We start from the raw sequence: 21,359 nt of genomic DNA on the forward strand, positions 1-21,359 counted from the left end.
AAAAGCCATTTCGATATACCATTACATTTGATTAATCATGCAGACCTAGTGGCAAGAATCATGTGCATCCATTGGCTGTTCAACTTTAAAAAAGAGCAAGGAGCTAATTGGCTAAACAAAACTGTGGCCCATCTTAGCTGATCAGGTGGCCAATTTTACATGAAAATACTAAATAAAAAGAAATGTGACAGCTGATGTTTCAAATGCTGTAAGGCCTAAATTATTGTTTTTATTATATAAATTTAACTCAAACATATGGAAAACAGTCCATATTAATCATATAAACCCAATTTAATGACATGCATTGCTTTTTCTTAGTTTCCCAGCCTAGTTACCAAAAACCGGCCCAAATTACAATAAAGTCATAAATGTTTTTTTAATAATACGTTTAAGGGGCTCACGGTGGCACAGTAGTGCTGTCGCCTCACAGCTAGAAGGTCCTGGGTTCGATTCCCACTGGGGGCACTGGGGGCGTGTTCCCTCCTCTGCGTCATCAGTGCCCATACCCGAGGCGGGGTTGGCGAATGGAGTTTGCATGTTCTCCCCGTGTCCCCTAGGGTAGGTACCCTCACAAAAACATGCCGTAATCCTGGTCTCTAAACTACCTCCCCCTGGCCAGCCAGGGCGCCTGATGGAGGAGAAAGGAACTGGTCGGAATAACGTGTTCCTTCCAAGCACTACGTCCGGCCGGGGAAACTCTCCCCTGTCAGGTGAAAAGAAGCAGCTTGGACTCCTCATGCATAGAAGGGGCATGAGGTCAGTCCGCTGCGCCCCCAGGTTGGCAGAGGAAGTGTAGTGCCCAGGATTACATTAGATAATTGACAATGGGTTACAAAATTGTGGGATAAAACATTTAGAATAAAATAATAAGTTTAAGGGAACAAAAGAGCAGGAGAATGGAGACTTCTCTATTGACAGGATGATTGATTGATTATTTTATTAGAAATAAATGTAAAAGCAGTACAGTCAAACACCAATTCCAGAAGGAATAACAAAATAAATCCTTGCAGTCTTGTTTCCATTTAGGCCCTATGCAATCAATTCATAGACATGACAAACATCACACTTGTCTGAAGGGAGGGGCACTGTTATCATACATGATCATACATCACACTTCGTGCTCAGCCAATCAAATCATCACAAATGTCATTCCGGCCAATCACTTTTGGCGTCTCCACTTCTTATCCTCAATCTGTACAGCAGCCAATCAAAGCATCGCTATGGAGTGATCAGCCAATCAAATCATCGTGTTTGTGGTTAGCTTTGCCCCTCAACAAAAAAATCAATATAATCATTAATAACAACAATATCATTACAGGAAAATAAAACACTATGTACAGAGTGGTGGAAAAGGAAGGGTGATCACCTGTTTAACCCTGTAAGACCCAACGTTGCAATAATACACATTTTTATGAATTAATTAATTATGTTTTTCCTGTTATTTTTTCACCTAAACGTCATCATTGAGGTTCATTGCAATGCCATTGCAATGCCATTGGTCATGATATTTGTATATAAATACCCCCCACAGAGGCTGAAATTCACACAAATTAAACATCTTTGGACTCTGTGCAATTTTGAACAATTTTTAACCTATGACCTTTGACCTTTAACCCTGATAAAAGTAAGTAAAATAACTCTAATATGTTTTTTGTGATCATTAGAATGTCTAGAACATGTTTTATTTATTTTTGTGAAAGATATCCCCCAAAATGTAAATTAATAATAATAATATATTTTTCTTTTCTTTTTTTACATAATTTCCTCTACAAAGTCCTAGTAGTACAAGTAGTAGTAAGGTTGAAATCTCTTTTTTGCAAGTAGAAATATATCCGGGTGTTACAGGGTTATGGGAGAAGTGATCATTTCCTCTCCCTTGGGCCCGCTGAAAGGTGGATTTTCAGGACGGGTTTAAAAGACGTAAGTGATCTGCATTTTTTTGAGGGAGGGAGTCAGTGCATTCCATGCCTGGGTGGCCGTGCTGTAGAAGGAGAATTCACCCATATTTGTTTTGAAATATAGGAGGTTGAGCCGCACAATTAATTAAAAAAAAAAAGGATTGAGATCTAGATTCAGACACCTATGCAACCTCATTTTGTGAAGAATCATAAAATGCAGAACTAGTTGGCTGTCCAATTAATTTTAGTTACTCTTATGTTTAAGTTGTTTTAATAAATATTTTCATGGAAAAAATTATTGTGTGAGAATCGTGATCTCTATTCTTGTGGAGGAAATCAACATTCACATTCCAGCGAGAATCGTGCCGCACTAATAGGAGCAGTATAATAATCCATAATATTTTCCTCGTCTATCAGCCACCCTACAAACATACAGCTGTTTAATTTGATCCTCCCAGTGAGCTCATTTATAGTGGAAACTGTCTTTCTTTTTACCCCATGGTGTGAATGTCTTAGCAAGTGACCGAGTTATTTAAACTTTGTTCACACGGTTTACAGTGAGCATTTTTGTTGTCCTGTGAGAACTGTGGACACGAAGATGTCTCTTCAGATTACTTGACGCATTGAAACTCTTGTTACAATGTTTACATTGGAAAGGTTTTTCTCCAGTGTGGACATCCTGGTGCATCTTCAGGGAACCTGACTCTCTGAAACTCTTGTCACAATGTTTACAGTGAAAAGGTTTTTCTCCAGTGTGGACACGCTGGTGTCTGTTCAGGTCAGATGACCGACTGAAACTCTTGTTACAATGTTTACAGTGGAAAGGTTTTTCTCCAGTGTGGACACGCTGGTGTGTCTTCAGGGAAACTGACTTACTGAAACTCTTGTTACAATGTTTACATTGGAAAGATTTTTCTCCAGTGTGGATACGCTGGTGTCTGTTCAGGTCAGATGACCGAGTGAAACTCTTGTTACAAGGTTTACATTGGAAAGGTTTTTCTCCAGTGTGGACACGCTGGTGTGTCTTCAGGGAACCTGATATTCTGAAACTCTTGTCACAATGTGTACATTGGAAAGGTTTTTCTCCAGTGTGGACACGCTGGTGTGCCTTCAGGTGATCTGACTGGCTGAAACTCTTGTTACAATGTGTACACTGGAAAGGTTTTTCTCCAGTGTGGACACGCTGGTGTCTCTTAAGGTTACCTGCAATAATGAAACTCTTGTTACAATGTTTACATTGGAAAGGTTTTTCTCCAGTGTGGAAATGAAGGTGTGCTGTCAGGGCAGCAAAGTTACTGAAACACTTGTTACAATGTTTACAGTGGAAAGGTTTTTCCCCAGTGTGGACACGCTGGTGTGTCTTCAGATTACCCAAAATAGTGAAACTCTTGTTACAATGTTTACATTTGAAGGGTTTGTCTCCAGAGTGGACACGCTGGTGTCTCTTCAGGTCACATGACTCACTGAAAGTCTTGCCACAGTGTCCACATATGTGTGTTTTAATAGCTGTGAAAGTCAGCTGATGTGTCTGTACTTCTTCTAGTTCAGGTAAAGTAAACTGTTGAGGACTGTAAGGTCTTGGTTCATCAGTGTCTCCTTGTTTTTGGCTGGTTATAGAGTTGGTGATTTGCTGACAGGCTGCTGAGGTGATCTGTTCATTACTCAGCACTTGGCAGTAGAGGTGATCAGATAGAGCAGATAGAGCTTCTGAGGTGATCTGGCCATTACTACTCAGCACTCTGCAGTAGAGGTGATCAGATAGAGCAGATAGAGCTTCTGAGGTCTTCTGGCAGTAGAGGTCATTGTGGCTCCTCCTGATGTGTCTATGGAGGAAGACCTGAGATGTGAAGGAGAATGAACACTCTGAACAGGAGAAGAACTGACCTCCACTGGTCTCATCCCAATCATCACTGTCTTCAGTGACTTCAAGTTCAAGTTCAACTTCAGAGCAGTGGGAAGAGGTGTCTTCTTCATTATCTTCCCTTTTCACTGCTAGTAATGTCAATGTTGACCCAACAGGTTCCTCTGGTCTTTGAAGTAGCTCCTCCTGTTCCTCTTTAAGCTCCTCCTGCTCCTCTTTAATGTGTGGAGGCTCTGGTTCCTCCTGGATCATACTGGGGCTCCTCTCCTGTTCAGGTGAAACCTCCTCTTTACACACAACCATGTGCAGGATGTCTAGGAGCAGAAACATAACATGATGGTCAACACTGGATTCCTAAAATTGTACTGTTCTCAACGTTTTAGCCAGATTTCCACAAAATACAAAAATAATATAATTTGAAGTCATGTATTTAGTTACTTCTTTTTTTTTTAGATTCGTTTTTGGCGAGAAGAAGGGGAGAGACATGCAGCAAATGTCGTCATGAATGGGACTCGAACATGTGATGCGCTGCCAGGCCAGACCAGAGTCTATAGCCTGTGTGGCATGTGCCTGGACCACCCATATTTAGTTACTTTAACTCCAAGCAAGTTACAGTTACAGCAAATGTTTTATTTGAATCAGGAAATTCTGAAACAATTTAAAAACATGATACTTCACAACTGAGCTCTGATTTGGGAGTAAATTAAAAAGCAACTTTTCTCCACCACCGGGGGCGCTGCTCAGCTGCGAACCGTGTCCATGTCGAATCCGCTCAAGATTGTTTGTTAAGTGTGTTTATATTGTTTGTCTGACTTTGTCATCGCATGTTAGGATGACTAAAGGGGAACGAAAATGAACTGTCAGTGGTTATTTACTGATTTTGGTGGGGATCGGTGCCCTTCGGGGAGCACAGTTCTCAGCTGTCACACAAACAACAACTAACCCGAACGCCGACTTCGGCAGGGGAATGAGCCTCTCCTATAGCCGGGAATTCCTGTTGGACAGAAACCAACACCGCTTACCACCGGTGATTTTGGACAACATCCCACCCGAGCTGAGACGGCCAGCCAAGCGTAGGAAACGGGGAAAGAGAGGAGGGATTCGCAACCGACTTCGGCAAAGGCACACAAGACCGCCGCTCCCTGCTATCATCCTCAGTAACCTGCGCTCCCTGAACAACAAGGTGGACGAGGTCCAAGCCTATGCGAGGTACTGTCACGAATTCCGTGAGGCATCTTTATTATGCTTCACGGAGAGCTGGCTCCAATCTGATGCGCCCGACTCCCTGTTTGAGATCAATGGATTTACTCTTGCGCGAGCTAACAGAGACACTAACTCGTAACTAACTAACTAACTAACACTAACTGTAAGAGAAACGATCTGCAATAAGAATGTGGAGATCCTTTGCGTAAGTCTGAGACCCTTTTATTTACCTAGGGAATTTGGAAGCATCCTGTTGTGCGTGGTGTATGTGCCGCCCAGTGCTAATGCTGCGCAAGCGGCCGCCACCATTGCGGACTGTGTCCATAACCAGCAGCAGAGATATCCAGGTGCACCTGCTATTGTTCTGGGGGATCTGAATCACTGTTACTTGGACAGCACTCTGTCTGGTTTTAACCAGTTTGTAAAAAGTCCCACCAGGAAAGACAAGATCCTTGACAAATGCTATGTGAACATTAAAACAGCATATGAATCCAGAATTAGACCCCCCATAGCCAACTCTGACCACAACGTGGTGTACCTGATCCCTACCTATAAAACAAAACTTAAAGCTAGCATGCCAGAGGAGAGGGTAATAAGGAAATGGTCACTTGAAAGCAGGGAGAGGCTGGGAGCCTGCTTTGACTGTACAGACTGGGACACATTTCACAGCAGCTCCGTCGATGAAACCACCACTGTAACCAGCGACTACATCAACTTCTGTGTGCAGATGGCTATTCCTACGAAGAAAATTAAGATCTATCACAATAACAAACTGTATGTGACCAGAGACATTAAAAACGAGATTAACGACAGGAAAGCTGCGTTTAAGAACAAGGACTTGGCCAAACTTTGGCCAGAGTTTGGACAAGAACCTAAAGAAGAAAATTAGGGAGGCGAAACAGGCTCATAGGCAGCGTCTAGAGGATTAATGTCAAGCAAATAACCCTAAAAGACTCTGGGACACTATGAGAAGTATGACCGGTATGTCTCCTTCCAATAAGCCAATTGTGACGGACAACGAACTGGTGTTTGCAAATGATTTAAACAGCTTTTTCTCTCGCTTTGAGTCTGCAAACGATGATCTAGGTGTAGATTTAATTGATACGTTGGTGCCCTCTAGTGGGGATAGAATCACTGTCAGTGTGGAGGAAACAAGGCGCATATTTCAGCGTTTAAATGCAGAAAAAGCCCCTGGTCCTGACCTAATAAGCCCCCTTATTCTGAAGGATTTTGCCACAGAATTGGCCCCTGTCTGGCAGCCCATTTTTCAACATATTGTTGAGAATCCTCATACCATACTACAGGCTTGGTTGACTGCTCACATAAAACCACTGCCAAAAAAGCCAAACCCTAAAGAACACAATGATTATAGACCAATAGCACTCACATCTGTTATCATGAAAGCTCTGGAAAAAATGATGGTTCATCATCTCAACAATGCCATATTTAACTCACAGGATCCATTTCAATTTGATTACAAGCAGGGTCGAAGTACAGAGGATACAGTTGTCACACTGGTTCCCTTCATCTCCAAACATCTTGACAAACCAAAATCCTATGCTAGAGGACTTTTCCTAGATTTGTCTTGCGTTCAACACAATACAGCCAGACTTGCTCCTCACTAAAATGGTTCAGTTACACATTAATCCTTATATCTTAAGTTCCTCACTGACAGAATTCAGTATGTAAAGGTAAACAAGACACTCTCCTCTCCCATCAGGACCAGAGTTGGTGCACCCCAAGGTTGCATTAGCTCACCTGTACTGTTCACTCTTTACACGGCAGACTGCAACACCTGCGAGTCAAATCAGTTTCTTCTGAAATATTCGGATGATTCTACGCTAATAGCTCTGATGACTGACAGTGATGACCCGAAACAGTACCAGTGTAGCGTTGACCGGCTTGTAGAATGGTGTGACAAAAATAACCTGATTATCAACACTAAGAAAACTGAGGAAATTATATTTGGTCCTGCTCCCGGTGATAAGACACCACCGGTGACAATCCATGGTTCAGCTATTGAACAAGTCCCATCTTACAAATATCTGTGGGTGATGATAGACGCCACCTTATCATGGTCATCTCATATTGACTATATTTGTAAAACCCTAGACCAGTTCCAGTTTGCCTTTCGTGAAAACAGGAGCACGGAGGACGCCATTGCTACAGCCCTACACTTCACCAGTGGATACTGACAACACCTGTGTGAGAATGCTATTCATAGACTTCAGCTCAACACAATCATCCCCTCCAAACTGATTAAAAAACGTACCGACCTTGACATTGACCCCCTGCTCTGTAACTGGATCCTTGACTTCCTTGTGAACAGACCCCAGCAGGTCAGGATAGGCAACCTCACCTCCTCAACCATCACCCTGAACACTGGTCTCCCGCAGGGTTGTGTCCTGAGCCCCCTCCTCTACTCACTCTTCACCTTCGACTGCACACCTGCACATGGCTCAAACCATGTCATCAAGTTCGCAGATGACACCACAGTGATTGGCCTCATCAAAAACAATGATGAACGTGCCTACATGGAGGAAGTACACCAGGTGAGGTGGTGCGCTGAGACCAACCTCGCCCTTAACACCTCCAAGACAAAGGAGCTGGTTGTGGACTTCAGACGGAGCAGAGGGGGACAGCATGCCCCTATCCACATCAATGGTGTGGAGGTGGAGCGTGTCACCAGCTTCAAATTTCTGGGGGTCCACATATCGGAAGACCTTTCCTGGACCCAAAATACATCCTCCCTGATAAAGAAGGCCCACCAGCGTCTCTTTTTCCTGAGGAGATTGAGGAAAGTCAAACCAGACTCTGGAAAACTTCTACCGCTGTACCATCGAAAGTACACTCACCTACTGCATTACAGCTTGGTATGGAAACTGTACTGTTGCGGAGCAGAAATCACTGCAGAGGGTGGAGAAAACTGCGCAGCGTATCATAGGCTCTTCACTGCCAACAATAGAGTCCATCTACAAGCAGCGCTGCCGGTCTAAGGCCCTTAGTATCATTAAGGATGCCTCCCACCCCAACAACAGACTGTTCCACCCCTCCCATTCACAGAGGCGAAAGGGCTACAGATGCCTCAAGACCTCAACCACCACATCCAGAAACAGCTTCTTCCCCTCAGTCATTATTCTCTTGAACTCTTTAACCAAATGATAAATCCCCCCCCCCCACCCCCCCCCCACCCCCCAGGACAATATGAACTCCTACTGACTGTACTTAAAGGACCACTTCACCACTTTTCAACATCTCTTCATATAATTGGTCCTCACTAATGTTCATGATAAAATACCACAATCTTTTCCTACTCAGTCTGTGTCTCATAGGAGGGCTTTGGGCAGTTCGGACACCCGTCCACCAGTGACATCATCATTAGGCAGATTTTTTTTTAAACAAGATTTGTTTTAAAATATATTTAGATTTGTATTATCGTGAGAACGATGGCTTCAACTTTTGCATTGCAACCTTTTAGGAAAAGAAAGCCTGCCGTTTCTATTAGCTTGGATTCCCCATTGATGATGTCACTGGTGGACGGGTTTCTGAACTGCCCACAGCCCTCCTATGAGACACAGACTGAGTAGGAAAAAATGGTGGTATTTTATCATGAACATTAGTTAGGACCAATTATAGGAAGAGAAGTTGAAAAGTGGTGAAGTGGTCCTTTAAACTGTATTTTTCTTACTGTTTTTACTCTTGCCAATACTAACAACTTTTGCATTATGATTACCGTCTTGTATTGCATTTGGATTGATGCCAACAGATTCATTTCGTTGTACACTTGTGTCCAATGACAAAATAAAATTCCATCAATCCATCCATCCATCCATCCAGGATACAGCAGCGCATGTACTCCCTACGCCGACTTAGATCGTTTGGTGCTAGCAGTCACATCTTGTCTCTTTTCTATACGTCTGTTGTTCAAACTGTGATGTTGTACTGTAGCACGGCCTGGTTTAACAGCCTATCAATGATATATAAGAACAAACTGTATAACCAAATTAAGATCTGCGCTAAAATTGTTGGTAGGCCAGTCGAGGTTGTGTTGCATTCTTTTAAAGAAGCCCAGATCAATAGCATGCTTAGACTGGCGAAGAGCACCTCCTCTGACCCCTTACATGCCCTCCATGAGGCGGTTTAGAGTCCCAAAATATAAGAAAAACAGGCTAAAGAACTCTTTTGTACACCAGTCTGTTCTGCTTTTAAACCAAAATCGGTAAACCAAGAGGATATGTTCTATTGTTCTTGTTCCTGTCTGCTTCTGTGATGTGTGTCCTGTAATGTACCTTGTGTAATGTATTGTGTATGTCCTGTCTGTATCTTGAACGGTGACGTCATGGACGCAAAGCAAATTTCAGTGAAAGCTGAATCGTATAAACAACCTCCTTTAACCACAATCTCCCACCCACAGTGATACCACAGGTATCCAGTGCAACAGCATCCTCGATTCCATCAGGTCAAAGGTCAACAACATCTGCTCCACCCTGTCCCACCCCACAGCCAGGGATCTCCCAGCCTCTCCACTGCTTGGCCAACATATCTCAGCAACAGGTAGAGGCCATCATCACCAAGATGAAACCATCCACATGCACCCGTGACCCCTTCCCCGCAGCTCTTTTAAAAACCCACATAACTGCATACATTTCCAACCTGCCCTTCCTCTCCATGGTACTGGAAAAAGTGGTTGCCGCACAACTTCAACAACATTGAAAACACAATAAGCTCTTCGAGAACTTTCAATCAGGATTCTGCTCAGCCCACAGCACAGAAACACCACTGGTGAGAGTCACTGATAACCTGCTTATGGTTCCCCCTCCCTCCTCATCCTCCTGGACTTGTCAGCCGCATTTGACACAGTAGACCACACCATCCTCCTCAACCGCCTCCACTCCACCATAGGACTCACCGACACTGCACTCAACTGGTTCAACTCATACCTCACAGACAGAACCGAGCGCGTCTCCCTGGGAGGTGTTTACTCCCGGACACAGCCTGTCACCTGTGGCGTACCCCAATGTTCCGTCCTCGCCCCCCCCCCCTTGGTCGTGTCATCAGCCGGTATGGGATATCCTACCATTTCCTCCCTGATGACACCCAACTCTACATCAGGACTGTCCCACTCCCCTCCGCCCCCAAGTCGTCACCTTCATTGACCAACGTCCTACAACTCAACAGTTTCAAAACAGAGGCCATTCTAATCGGCACCCCACACCAGGTCAAATCATCCCCAATAACCAGCATCACTCCGCACTATGGGGGACCGGGTCTTCTGCTCAGCTGCTCCTCGGCTGTGGAATACCCTCCCAGACCACCTGAGAGCACCACAGTCCGTGGACGCTTTTAAAAGGGGACTAAAGACCTATTTTCCTATTTTAGAGCCGAATAAAAGTCGGTTCGGCTCTGTAGAGCCTACAATGTGACGTCATTTGAGGTTCGGGGGGGGGGGGGGGGGGCGGGTACCGTCCTAAAGTCGGCTCTTCGGTGCTACTGAAAATTTCTGACGAGCCGAAATCATTTCGACACTACAGCGGTAAAATAGGAGTATGAATCGGCCGTCTGCCTGTACGTCTGTAAATGGGTCTGTGAGTCTGTCTGCCTGTGTGTCTCTCACAAAATACAGTAGTGATCAGCGCCAAATGTCTTGTTCACGCTGCCAGCAAGTATTTTTCACACCCGATAGAAATTGTGTCTCACATAATGGTAATGTTTCAGTTTTGTTAATTGTAAGAAAGTGCAGACGCTAAGCTTTCAAATACTTTGACACTTCAGAGTATGACAAATCAGAAAATCCATATGTATATCCATATGTATTTTTTGCCATTGTTATTGTACAGTGAAAATAAGACATTGTGGCAGCCTTACAGAACAGAACATATTAAAGAAAGGAAGAGCACATGAAACTTACTGAGGTGTGGCTGGTCTTCAGCTTCCTGTTTAATAGAAACGTCTTCAGGTTCCTGTTTAATAGAAACGTCTTCAGCTTCCTGTTTAATAGAAACGTCTTCAGCTTCCTGTTTAATAGAAACGTCTTCAGCTTCCTGTTTAATAGAAACGTCTTTAGCTTCCTGTTTAATAGAAACGTCTTCAGCTTCCTGTTTAATAGAAACGTCTTCACCTTCCCGTTTAATAGAAATGTCTTCAGCTTCCTGTTTAAAAAAAATGTCTTCAGCTTCCTGTTTAATAGAAACGTCTTCAGCTTCCTGTTTAATAGAAATGTCTTCAGCTTCCTGTTTAATAGAAATGTCTTCAGCTTCCTGTTTAATAGAAACGTCCCTGGCTGATTCTGGAGAGTTCATCTTCACCTGGGAGTGATGCATCATGGGTATTGTAGTTCTTATGAGTCTGGAGAGTTCATCTTCACCTGCAGTCTGGACTCCACACACTGCTCTGAAATAAGCAGCAAAGTGAATAAGGAAGGATTTTAATAACTGGAGACATAGTGGTGTTAGCCCAACTCTCCAACATGTGAATCTGGAGATTATGGGATTCATCATGCATTAGGGAAGAAATCACACTTAACTTGACACAAAGAACAATGGTGTAAAGTGAATAAGGTGAAAGTAACCAATGTGTTTTTAATGTCGTGCCTCAGTCAAGCAGGGAGCGTACAGTGCAACCATTTCTGTGAGCGTAAATTGTAACTGTTCACAAGTAGGGATGGGAGATCATATTAAATCACATAGCCAGCCTTTATTTGACCTCAGTGAGGAGAGTGATCTAAGTATAATTCATTACTATTTTATTTATTATTATTTTTAAATGTTCTGATGAATTGAAAATGGAGGACCCTTATGTAAACAAGTCTTAGTGCTTTTCATGATTTCATCCTCGTAGCAGTTTTTGTACCGGCTTGTGCTTTTACTTGAAATGTACTGTGAATAAAATGAAATGTACCCATTCTGCATACTGTGAATAAAATGAAATGTACCCATTCTACATACTGTGAATACAATGAAATGTACCCATTCTACATACTGTGAAATAAAATGAAATGTACCCATTCTGCATACTGTGAAATACAATGAAATGTACCCAGTCTACATACTGTGAAATAAAATTAAATGTACCCATTCTGCATACTGTGAAATAAAATGAAATGTACCCACTCTACATACTGTGAAATAAAATGAAATGTACCCATTCTGCATACTGTGAAATAAAATTAAATGTAACCATTCTACATACTGTGAATACAATTAAATGTACCCATTCTACATACTGTAAATAAAATGAAATGTACCCATTCTGCATACTGTGAAATAAAATGAAATGTACCCATTCTTGTATACTGTGAATACATTGTTCAATCAAACAAACATCACTGCTTAAAAGATTATCTTCTGTACTTCTGTATCGGTGGAAGACAAAATAAACGGCAGATTATTTTTATTTTTTCTCACGCGCAAATATTGGTGCAACAACCTCTCTCACTAACAATGCGCCGACCAAAAGATCCCGAGATGGTTCTGACCCTAACCGGATAATGGAGCAACAAGTCCAATATGGTTCTTGCAGTAAGAAAACAGACATCCTTAACAGTCTCTAGAGTCTAGACCAAAATAAATGATACGTTTGCCCAGGACCCAAGCTAGTGGAAATAGCAGATCTGCAAGCTCACAACACGTTGTTTCGTGCTTACAGATTGGCTATTTGCACTACTTCGTAAACATTTGTTTCTAATTTAGAAACAAAAAAATAAAGGGACCCAAAATAATGTGTCTGTGACCCAGAAATGGGTCCTGACCCACTGTTTGGGAACCAGTAGTATCATCTATCTATCTCGTCCTGCAACACACTGAGGTGACGTTATGGTTACAAAACAATAAACCCACTTACCCACAGGTAAAATAAACACTTCTTTAGGTAATCTCAAGTAATATAAGGCAAGTACATTTATTTTCACATTATATGTAACAAGTACATCAACATCCAAAAACAATAAGTCTTCCCATTGTCTTTGCTTGTATAATTCAAATAACAAAACATTTCAAATGACTCTTATTAACCCAACATATTAACAGGGTTACATAACGTTTAGCACCTTGGCTTGAGCTGGAATGGAACCCCGATCTCCAACTCAGCAGAACAGGCAGGCAACAAGCCACGTAGCAAAGAGAGCTAGCTCCCTTTGGAGGAGCAAGTTATAAATACTGCTGCTAGTATTAACTATACTGCTTGTTTAGGATACATTTATAACAAGCACGTTGCAATAGTATTACTGCTGCTAGTATTAACTATTTTTAGGATCACATAACAAGCCGATATGAGAGAAATACTCGTCATGTTCCATGTTAAAAGATGAGTCAATATAGTCTATAAATGTAGTAAAAACAGTTGAATCAGTTCATCTTTTTACCTGTAGCTGTGTTTCTTTCAGTGGTTGAGCTGCTAACAAACAAACGTCCTCCTGCTGCTTAACGACCACACTGTTTTCAAACCACAGCTTTCATAATGGCTCTTACACTTTCACTTTTATTATTAAAGCATCAACAGTCCTGCTGGCGAACACACACAAGGGTTGTGCACATGCACACTAGCTCCGCTGGAGCCTGGAGCGTGCACGGTGCACGCACCATAAACGGTCACTAGGGGGAGCCATGGTACAATGTAATACAGTGGAACAGCTATTGAGCATAGCAGTGGGTTCATTTTCCCATAGAGATTTACTAAAATAGGTTTTCATTTTAATTTATTCACATAATCAAAGGTTTTATGGTCATGATTCACCAGTATGCTGGATGGATTGATTCTAGGCTTACAATAATTGCTATAAATATTTTTAAAACATTTAAATATAAATATGTTTAAATGCATTCATAAATATTGTAGTAAATCTCTATGAATTGCCAATTTCCCCAGTGCTCCAACTCCATCCTTTGTTCCATCTCAAAAGTCATAGAGAGACTAGTTTATGAACAGATACATTTATATCTGCTTAATAACAAACTTCTTTTTGAATTCCAGTCAGGCTTCAGAAAATCTCACTCTACTGATACATGTCTGTTATACTTGACTGATATCATCAGACGTGAGGTGGACTCAGGCAAGTACTGCGGCATGGTCATGCTGGACCTTCAAAAGGCGTTTGACACTGTGAACCACTCCATACTGCTAAACAAGCTGAAGGCAATCGGTTTTGATGGCCCATCGTTAAACTGGGTGAGATCTTACCTTGAGGGAAGGAAACAGGTGGTCGATGTGAATGGTACCCTGTCTACTTCCCTCCCAGTAGAGTGTGGGGTCCCCCAAGGGAGCATCCTAGGGCCTCTACTGTTTCTAATTTATGTAAACGACATGAACTCGGCATGTAAATGCAATCTGTTCTTGTTCGCAGACGACTCAGCTCTCCTGGTCTCGGACAAAGATAAGTCGCAGGTCGAGAGAGTACTGCTAGCTCGGTAGCATCTGTCTTTGGCTCTCCGACAACAAATTGTCACTGCACCTTGGGAAAACTGAGTCTATTCTGTTTGGTTCAAGTCATAACCTCAACAAGTCCCCGGGCTTCACAGTTAGAGTGGGTGACAGTGTGGTCACAAATAGGGAAGAGGTCACTTACTTGGGTTTCATACTAGATAACAAACTCACGGGTGAAAAAATGGCAATGAAAGTGATCTCAAAGGTCAACCAGAGAACTCGTTTCTTGGGCAGGATATCCCCTTATGTCAACAGCAGTGCTATGAGGACCTTGGCCGGTGCCCTCATCCAGTGCCACTTTGACTATGCTTGTACTTCATGGTACAGAGGTATCTCCAAGCTATTGAAAACAAAGCTGCAGACCTCCCAAAACAAGCTTGTGAGGTTACTACTAAAATTGAACCCCAGGTCTCATCTTACCTCTGCCCACTTTAGTAGCCTGGGATGGCTAAGAGTGGAGGAGAGAGTATCTCAGCTCTCATTGGGCCTCATGCGCCAATAAGTTCCTAACTTTTCCTCTTACATTTCTTCCTAAGTGAATTCCTAAGAGAAGTCCAGTCAGATTCATGAAACGTTCTTAAGTAGGCAAAATTGTTCGTAAGCATGTTCTTATGATGATGAATCCAAATCCTCGTAACTTGAAGGGGTGTGCCAGTTCATTCAAATGATCATAGGTAGACACCCCACATATCCTAATTAACATCCTAATTACCATAGGGAACCGCCCCACCAATCCCATATAAGGCATTGGGAATTCACTTTCCTACCTGTGTTCACCCAGGTGGGTGTGGTTTTGCATGACTCCATGGCCTTGCCTGCAGTCACACCTGTGTGTGATTGCAGCACACAGAAATCACAGGACCTCACACATAGAAATAAAGTTGAGTGAAGTCAAGAATACCTAAACTAAAGTCTAAATATGGTGGAACACCAGACTCCAATAATACTGTGGAGGTACTGAAGTGAACAGAAAATGTCAATATTTCAATATTTCAATATTTTCAATAATCATGAATGTATTTCATTATTTATCTCACAATAGTCAACTTGGGGGGGGGGGTGATGGTGGGTGCATGGGGTGGGGGTTATGTGGTGGGTATGGTGCGTTGGGTTGGGTTGTGAACTCTAAACCAGTGGTTCTCAAACATTTTCATGTCAAGGACCCCCAAATTGACATGCATTCTGCAGACCCCCATATGAAAATATTTTCTGCTAGGGAAATGTTTTGAAGATTTATCAAAATGTTTCGAAAATAGCCGATCTACAAGCTCAAAATGGGCAGTAATGGGACGCGTTTGTGAGCTTGTAGATTGGCTATTTTCAAAGTATAAAATGGGATTAAAGTGGTAAATGTTCCATATTTTGCTGTGGACTGCCTGGAACTTCCTCAAGGACCCCTTGAGGTCCTCAGACCAAACTTTGAGCATCATGCAGATGGCGCTGTTTTCCTTTATGTTTTCAGATTGCACTTAAGAACGAAAAAGGCACCCTAAGAGTGCTCCACAGTGTGCGTAGATTCTGTTCTTACCTACGAACAAATCACAGCTAAGAAAAGATTGAGGGATCCCAAAACCTTCTTAAAAACTTCCTAAGTGGGTCTAAGAACAAATTTCCTCTTAAGAACTTCTTAAGAACGGTTGGCGCATGAGGCCCATTGTGTCTGGTCTTCAAGATCCTATATGCCTCTGTTCCTAAGTACCTGCTGGGCTACCTGCCCAGAGTGAGGGATGCTCACAGGTACTCAACCAGAGGAAGTCCATATGATCTAGTTCCCCCCAGTTTCAGGACACTCAAGGGAAAAAATGCTTTTTACTACGCAGCCACTACTCTGTGGAATGCACTCCCTCCAGCCCTGAAATCACTAAATTCTATTGCAAGATTTAGGAAAGACCTGAAATCATGGCTCCATCTACACACTAACTGGTCATAGTTAGCTTCCGACCCTGGATAGCCCATCTCCCATGCTCTGGACTATTCTCTCAGGGTACCTCTTGTCCTATGTATATAGCTCCCAGCCTTATATATAAGGATTATGTATTATATGTTCCATGGTTGTTTTGTTTGTACAGTATGTTTGTGTATAGTTTCATGTTACAAAGTGGACCACAATGGAAACAAGCGAAGGCTTTTTTGTGACTAAATCCATTTGGCGTTTTTTAAAATGATGTCATTTTCTGTAATTTTTCTTAAACTGCCAATAAAGTATTCTATCTATCTATATGGATAAAAAATGCAATCATATTCACCACAATTGCCCAAGAGATGGCTTATTGACATTCCATTCCTCCTGGATAGATGGTTGTGTATGGCCTATTGACATCCCACAATCAAAATAGGAATGGCAATTGGCCTGCTTGATTGCCATTGTGTTTGTTTGATTGCCAAGTGTTTTAAAGGTGTAGTGAAAATTTTAGACCATATCCGTGGTCATCATATGGGCATACCTAACAATTGATGCCAAAAAAATGGGCAAATTCTCATTTCTATGTGTTTTTATATCAAAAGTCCATAAAATATATTTTGTATTACTTCCTGAAAACGAAAACGTGCTGCGTGATGACGTGTCGAGGCCCACATCGATAAAAGCCAATAAAAATGAAGCTCACCCGTTTAATTCCCCATATGTGCGCATCCGTGCAGCACAGCTGCTATTGATTACAGAAATCCTCCGTTTTTATTCTCATTCAAGATAACATCCAGACAGTGTATTACTCGGTTTCAACTTAATCACGCTAAAATATGCATCTGAAAACATTATAGGGTAGAAATAAGCCACATAACAGTAAACTGGTACAGCTGGCCGTCTATCTGATTTGTAAACAAACACACAGCATGCGCTGCTGCGTATAGCATAGCTACCGTCCCTAGCTACCGTCCCATCGCCTGAAGGGATGCGACGCCGATTGGTTCAGAAACTTCAGACCGGTGTTTCAACTTGAAACCGTTTGAAACTTCAAAATAAAAGTCCACCATTTCCGTTGCACTGCACCTTTAAAGTAAACATTAGTATTCTCTAACAACTAAACTTGTTGAGCCAAGGCAATAGGCCTATGTTGAAACGTTACAGAGAACATGCCATTACAATGGATGTACTTCCATTAACTTTGATTAGGCCTATGTAAATGTGCCAGATTAGTACAAATAAAAATACTATATAAATTAACCTCGCCTCACCAGGCTTTCCACCACCTCGGAGGAAAGCCTGGTCTCTGTTTCAAAAGTCTGTATGATCCTGTCGGAAGCGGATGATATCGTTACGTCATGTTGTAGTATTGTTTTGTAGGCGACATGCAGGAACAACAGGCGGCAACTTCCTTTTCCCTCAAACAATAAAAGCTCTCGTAGCCTGTAGCTTTTATTGAGAAAATCGGTTTGAGGGAAAAGGAAGTTGCCGCCTGTTGTTCCTGCCTGCCGACTATCATCCGCTCCCGACAGGATCAGATACCTAAATGAAATGGTGCCCATTGATTGATTGATTGAAATATTTATTAACAGTTTTCAGAATTACAGTACATTTCAAGCACAAACTCAATACAAAGACTGTTAACTGTGAGTGGACGACCCAATTAAGCATTACACTTGTTTACAAGGAGGGTCCACCATGTTCAATTCATCAAAAACATTTAGAGACGTACAAATACACTTCTATATAGTCAAAGAACAGAACAGGAATTCATCATAGAGGTAAAAAGGGAAAAGAGACATATAGGCTACAGTGAGGGGGGGGGAAAGGGGGGGGGATTCAGATGTTTACGGGGGCCAGTTTCGAATTGCAGCCGTCCGTAGGTGCCCTTTGAGAGCGGTTTTGAAGGAGTCAAGGGATTTGCATGTCTTAATGACTGTTGGTAGGGCGTTCCACATTTTGGTGGCATAGGAGCGAAAATAATTTAGTCACTCGTTTGCTAATATAGTCCCTTGTTGGCTAATATAAATGCCAATGCAAGGCAACACTTGCTCTCAAACTCTCCCAGAACAAATTGTGCCCTGCTTCCTGTTTCATTCGCCTGTTATCTTCATTATATTTGTTTGCAGACCCCCATCTGAAAATATTTTATGCCAGTGACAAGAGTTGTGTTGTTAAATGATTGTAGATCAGCTATTTTCGCTTATTTTGGGCTTGAAGTTGTTTTCACAACTGGTTGCTTATTTCTCTCGCAGAAACTGGCAACGTCCTTTGTTGTGGTAGCTCTGTAGGCTAGGCGGACCAAGACACTTTTTTTTTTTTTACAAAATATCATTGTTAATATTTCCTTCTCTGCTATTTATGTTAGCCAGTTAGTACCATACTAGTATTATCTTCAAAAACGATCGGGTACAATTAACGGATTTTATCGCGAATTTGGTTTAGCAAATTACTTTACTAGCATGGAAGCTGTATAGTTAGCATTGGTAGCAGAGGGCCCCCCCCACACCAAACACACATTAGCTGCCTAAACAAGCACGTTGCAATATTATTACTGCTGCTAGTATTAACTATTCTTAGGATCACATAACAAACAAGCAGATATGAGAGAAATACTCGTCATGTTCCATGTTAAAACATGATTCAATAATATAAGTCTAGCCTATAAATGTAGTAAAAACAGTAGAATCAGTTCATCTTTTTACCTGTAGCTGTGTTTCTTTCAGTGGTTGAGCTGCTAACAAACAAACGTCCTCCTGCTGCTTAACGACCACACTGTTTTCAAACCACACCTTTCATAATGGCTCGTACACTTTTACTTTTATTATTAAAGTATCAACAGTCCTTCTGGCGAACACACACAAGGGTTGTGCACATGCGCACTAGCTCCGCTGGAGCGTGCACGGTGCACGTACCATAAACGGTCACTAGGGGGAGCCATGGTACAGTGGAACAGCTATAGAGCGTCGCAGTCCCACCCCCTTTCATGACGACGCCAGGCCCAGGAAATGATTCCCAATGCATTTTTCCCTATGATTTTTCCCATAGACATTTCAAAAGGTATTTATTTAAAGACGGTTACGCCACGGACAAAGCCAACTCGAGTCGTGACAACTCATGACAACAAACACAATATTTTGGACCAAACAAATAATTACAAAGAAGAAAAACAACAAAAAAAGTGTTGTAACCTGCCGTTTTTTTCTTCTTTCTAATTATTTGTTCGGCCCAATGATTTGTCACGACAAGAGTTGGCTTTGTCCGCGGCGTAAACATGTTTAAATAAATATGTCTATGAGGAAAATGAACAGAATCATTTCCTGGGCCTGGTAGGGGGCGGGACTGCGACGCTCTATTGAGAATAGCAGTGGGTTCTGGTCCTGGTCCCCACTGAAAACTCTCCAATTAATTTTCCCAAAGAGATTTACTAAAATGTGTTTTCATTTTAATGTATTCACATAATCAGGTTTTATGGTCATGATTCACCAGTAAGCTGGATGGATTGATTCTAGGCTTACAATAATTGCTATAAATATTTTATAACATTTAAATATAAATATTTTTAAATGCATTCATAAATATTGTAGTAAATCTCTATGAATGGCCAATTTTCCCAGTGCGTCCAGAAAACCACGCCCACTGCTAAATAAAAAAATTAAATAAAACAATAATAATGCTATGCAGCATAGGAATTGTATTATAGCAAATCCATGACACCAATATTCCCTTCATTCTTACTCCAGCTAATCCAGCTCTTTCCATTCCCTCCTTTCTTCTGTATACTTCCTGCACTATAGAAGTATATGCTCTACTGCAGTGTTTCTCCACCAGTGGTCCGGGGACCACCAGTGTTTGATACAGTCCAGAACTTTGTCATGATCATTATTCTTAAAGGATACATGCCTTAAAGGTCTGGTGACAATGTGATTTCTTCTTTTTTTTTTACCTCAATTGCAAAAAAAAAAGAAACAAAAAAAACTTGGTCTGGGTTAGCATAAAAGAAATCACTGTCCACTAATCCCACCCTCTCTCCTGCTTGTTTATGGATCCTGCCGCAAAATAACAAGGAGGTGCGGCCTTTGCGCTTAGAGGCAGGCCCACGGCTGTCTTGAGTGACAGGCTGTAAGCCAGGCAGGCAGGCAGGTACCGCTGTTAAGAATAAAAGCACGATGCATTTTTTAACAGAATAGTGTTGTTAACAGAATATAGTTGTTACTTCGTATTTTAACGCAAGGCGCTACACAAGCAATCCATTTTTAACATAACAGTAGAGTTGTTCAGGCATTAACGCGAATGGATGGATGGAATCATTGGTTGGAACTTGGAAGTGACATTACACACGCTTCCGTTTTTTTTTAATAATTATTTTATCCCACGATTTTGTAACCCATTTTTCACCCCTGTTTCAATTATCTAATGTGATCCTGGGCTCTTCACACCCTCCGCCAACCTAGTCCCCATATATGGGGGACATGGGGAGAGCAACAGACTTGAACTCATGCTTCCTTCATGCCTGAGTGTCCAAGGTGCTCCTTTACACCTGACAGGGGGGGAGTTTCCCCTGGTTGGATGTAGCACGTGGAAGGAACATGTTATTCCAACCAGTTCCTTTCCCCCCCATGAGGCGCCCTGGCTGGCCAGGGGAGGCAGTTTAGAGACCAGGATTACTGCATGTTTTTTGTGAGGGTACCTACCCTTAAGATTACCACTCTCCTTCAAAAGCAAGAACTCCACTTGGTTCTCAATCAATAGCGGAGTGAGACAGGGATGCGTAGCTGCACCAGACCTCTTTAACTGCATCATCGACCATCTGATGGAACAGATCTGTGCACGTGTCCCTGGGGTTAAACTAGGCAGTTACCCCCTCACAGATCTGGAATATGCAGATGACACCACACTATTCTGCTCCACCTCAGATCAGCTAAAGGAAGCTTTGGAAATATACCAAGAGGAAGCCAACAAACTTGGTCTAAAGGTCAGCTGGCCAAAAACTAAACTAATGCTCATCGGAGGCGTTGCCCCCCCTCCGTTGCAGATCAGTGGAGAGGAAGTTGAGTTTGTGACTTCCTTCACCTAC

At 42.2% G+C, this 21,359-nt stretch overlaps 1 protein-coding gene across 3 annotated transcripts; it reads right to left on the bottom strand.

Moving 5' to 3' along the window:
• Positions 1–922: 922 nt before the first annotated feature.
• LOC306918150 (uncharacterized protein) lies at positions 923–13,441 on the bottom strand. 3 transcript variants are annotated; one of them, XM_079531031.1, is made up of 3 exons: positions 13,322–13,441; positions 10,871–11,352; positions 923–4,073 (listed from the first exon to the last, which is right to left on the bottom strand). In XM_079531031.1, exons 2-3 carry the CDS (start codon positions 11,283–11,285, stop codon positions 2,431–2,433), a joined length of 2,058 nt encoding a protein of 685 aa, XP_079387157.1. In that variant the 5' UTR covers positions 11,286–11,352; positions 13,322–13,441; the 3' UTR covers positions 923–2,430. The 3 variants fall into 3 exon arrangements, with proteins under 3 accessions (XP_079387157.1, XP_079387159.1, XP_079387158.1); XM_079531033.1 differs by having other exon boundaries at positions 10,871–11,307; positions 13,322–13,380; XM_079531032.1 differs by having other exon boundaries at positions 10,871–11,347; positions 13,322–13,360.
• Positions 13,442–21,359: the final 7,918 nt, after the last annotated feature.

The sequence above is a fragment of the Electrona antarctica genome (genome assembly GCF_951216825.1).
Source record: "Electrona antarctica genome assembly, contig: scaffold_89, whole genome shotgun sequence".
NCBI lineage: Eukaryota > Metazoa > Chordata > Actinopteri > Myctophiformes > Myctophidae > Electrona > Electrona antarctica.